The sequence below is a fragment of the Petaurus breviceps genome, unplaced genomic scaffold (genome assembly GCF_028583685.1).
Source record: "Petaurus breviceps papuanus isolate PSGF00001 unplaced genomic scaffold, PetGlider_PUasm1.0 90317, whole genome shotgun sequence".
Lineage (NCBI taxonomy): Eukaryota > Metazoa > Chordata > Mammalia > Diprotodontia > Petauridae > Petaurus > Petaurus breviceps.
Genome location: NW_027187217.1, coordinates 375,295 through 377,890, shown reverse-complemented (window position 1 = coordinate 377,890; position 2,596 = coordinate 375,295). Strand labels below are relative to the sequence as shown.

The 2,596-nt window shown below is 61.7% G+C and overlaps 1 protein-coding gene across 3 annotated transcripts in view; it reads left to right on the top strand.

The window, feature by feature from the left end:
* The window catches only part of EPS8L2 (EPS8 signaling adaptor L2), a 23,100-nt gene that overhangs the window by 6,906 nt on the left and 13,598 nt on the right, over positions 1-2,596 (top strand). For all 3 annotated transcript variants that reach the window (XR_011172413.1, XM_069107919.1, XM_069107917.1), the window contains 2 exons: positions 1,175-1,336; positions 1,857-2,006. Coding sequence is in view for 2 of the 3 variants with exons in the window: in XM_069107919.1 (XP_068964020.1) it covers positions 1,175-1,336; positions 1,857-2,006 (312 nt within the window). In the remaining variant the exon portion in view is untranslated. The remainder of the gene's footprint in view (positions 1-1,174; positions 1,337-1,856; positions 2,007-2,596) is intronic.

Below are 2,596 nucleotides of genomic sequence, written 5' to 3'. Positions count from 1 at the left end.
GGGAGGCGGCGGCTGGTCAAGCTCCTGGGGGCAGGGGCTTCCGCAGCCTGTGGGGCAAGGGGGTCCTGTGCTTGGGGGGCAGGGGGGTCCTCGGTCGGTGGGGCATGGGGGTCCACAGTCTGTGGGGCATGGGGGTCCTCAGCCTGTGGGGCATGGGAGTCCTCAGCTTGTGGGGCATGGGGGTCCTCAGTCCGTGGGGCACAGGAGACCCCAGTCCATAGGGCATGGGGGTCCTCAGTCTGTGGGTCACAAGGGTCCTCAGTCTGTCATCTGTGGTGCCATCTTCCCCCATGGGTCTACCTGTGCTTTGGGGTTCTTGGGAGGGCATGGAAAACAAGGGGTGGCCCACGTCTGGAGGTGGGGAGAGAGGCCAATGCACCTGGAAGGAGCTGGAGGCTGACCCTCCTTTTGGAAGGGGTTTCTCAGGGTTGCTGTTAGGGGTTTCCTGCTCAGACTCTGGGATTCTCTAGCTCTGGGCTGTTGGGCAGCAGGGTCACAGTGGACGTGAGACAAGACAGACAAGTAAGTCCCTCTGCAGGGCTTCCTATCAGCCAGCCTCCTTGGGATGGCGTTAGGAGTGTGGAGGCCCCTGAACTCTGGTCTCAGCAGATGGGCTCTGGACCATAAAGGCCAGTCCATGCCTGTGGGTGCATAGGTTCTCCGTGGCTTGCAGCCAGAATGAAGAAGGGAAGGGAAGGAAGAGCCCCAGTCTCCAGGTTCCTGGTGCCCAGCAGCTGCCCTCTCCTGCATGGGGTGGCACTCACAGCTCCTGAGCCTGGGCATCTGCCCCATGCAGCTGGAGCTGAAGCCTGTGGGCAGCCCAGGCTGGCTGGGGCAGAGAGACAGGACCAGGGCTAGGGGTGATGGGGCAAGCCCAGGATCGGGAAGGGGGAAGTAGCCCTCCCCTCTTCTCTGTCCCTCGCTGTGCCCTGTCCAGAGACAGGTTGGGGAGGGAGCTGTGTTTCCCCCAGATCAGTCTCACTGCCTCCCCCCTCCCCCAGCACAGAGCCCCTCTCCCCTCTGCAAGGAGGCCCTCCCAGAGGAGCAGAGGCCTCTCAGAGATGGAATGGCATTGCTCTTCTCTTTCACAAGCCCCTAGAAGGGCCAGCCAGTAGGTCGAGGCTGATGCCACCAAGGCAGGGCCTGGGGCCTGACACACCCCTCCCTCCCCCAGCATTTGGCCACATTCATGATGGACAAGAGTGAGGCCATCGTCACCGTGGAGGATGCCATCCGAAAGCTGATCCAGCTGAGCTCCAAGGAGAAGATCTGGACCCAAGAGATGCTGCTACAAGTGGACGACTCATCCCTGAAGCTGCTGGACTGTGAGTCCAAGGTGAGGCTGGGGCAGGGCCTGAGCCCAGAGGGGGTGGGGGGAGGGATCTGGAAAGGGCCCCTGGGAGGGCCAGCCCTGCAGGGGCTGCTGGGGGGCTGCAGGGCTGCTGGTGGGGCGGGGGGCTGCTGGGGGGCACAGGGACACTGGGGGGTGCAGGGATGCTGGGGGAGCACAGCTGGGGGTGCAGGGCCCCTGGGGGGTGCAGGTCCAGGTGGACAGCCACGTGTGGAGACCAAGGAAGGATTGTGGACTTAGCCAAACAGGGCCTAGGATTTATGCCAGGTGCTGCAGACGTGTCCCAGCTGCAGTGGGCACTTGCATGAAGGAGGCTGTGCTTCAGCTTCAGACAGAGCTTGTATAGAATTGAATCTTATTCACATACTGCTCACCTGGGCAAGCGGCTCCTGGATGAAGGAAGGCATCATCTTGGTCCTTCTTTAGGGGAAGGAGGGGCTTGAGCCTGGGGGGGGGGCCTGAAGGAGCTTAAGGGGGCACTGGCTCCCTTCCTCCTCCCCACCAGGAGGAGCTGGAGCATTTCCCACTGGCCACAGTGCACCGTTGTGAGACCGTGCTGAACCAGCTCCGCTATCCCTCCGTGCTGCTGCTGGTGTGCCAGGATTCGGAGCAGCAGAAGCCCGATGTGCACTTCTTTTACTGCGACGAGGTGGAGGTGAGCCCCCCAACGATGCCCGGCCCCCACGGAGGCTGCACTGCCCCCGACTGGGGCTGGGGCGTGCCCCTGAGGCGCACCCACCATTCAGCTCAAACTGACTGAGCCAAGCTGGGGGCTAGAAGACCTGAGTTCAAATGCAACTGTGTGACCCTGGGCAAGCACTTTGCCTCTGCCTGCCTCAATTTCCTCATCTGGAAAATGAGGCTAATAATGGCACCTCCCTCCCAGAGGGTTGTGATGGCCGAATATCACATTTTTAAAGCATTGTAAGGTGCTGGCTGAATGCTGGCCGTGATGGTGGTGAATTGGAGGTCATCCCAGAAGCCAGGCGGTTCAAGTGAGGAGGGGGCTCTTTATCTGAGACTGGGGGAGGGGACAGGGAAAGAAGAGCTTTGCCAGCCCAACAGAATTTTAGGTTTGATCCTAGAGAGGACAGGAGCCCCTGGACTGAGTAGGGAGGTGGCATGTTTGGGTCTTGGTAGCGGGCTGGAGAGGGAAGTGGGGAGAGGACAGAGGTGGGCGTGGGGCAGGTCTGGCCACGGCAGTGATGGAGGGAGTGGGGAGAGGGCAGAGGTGGGCGTGGGGCA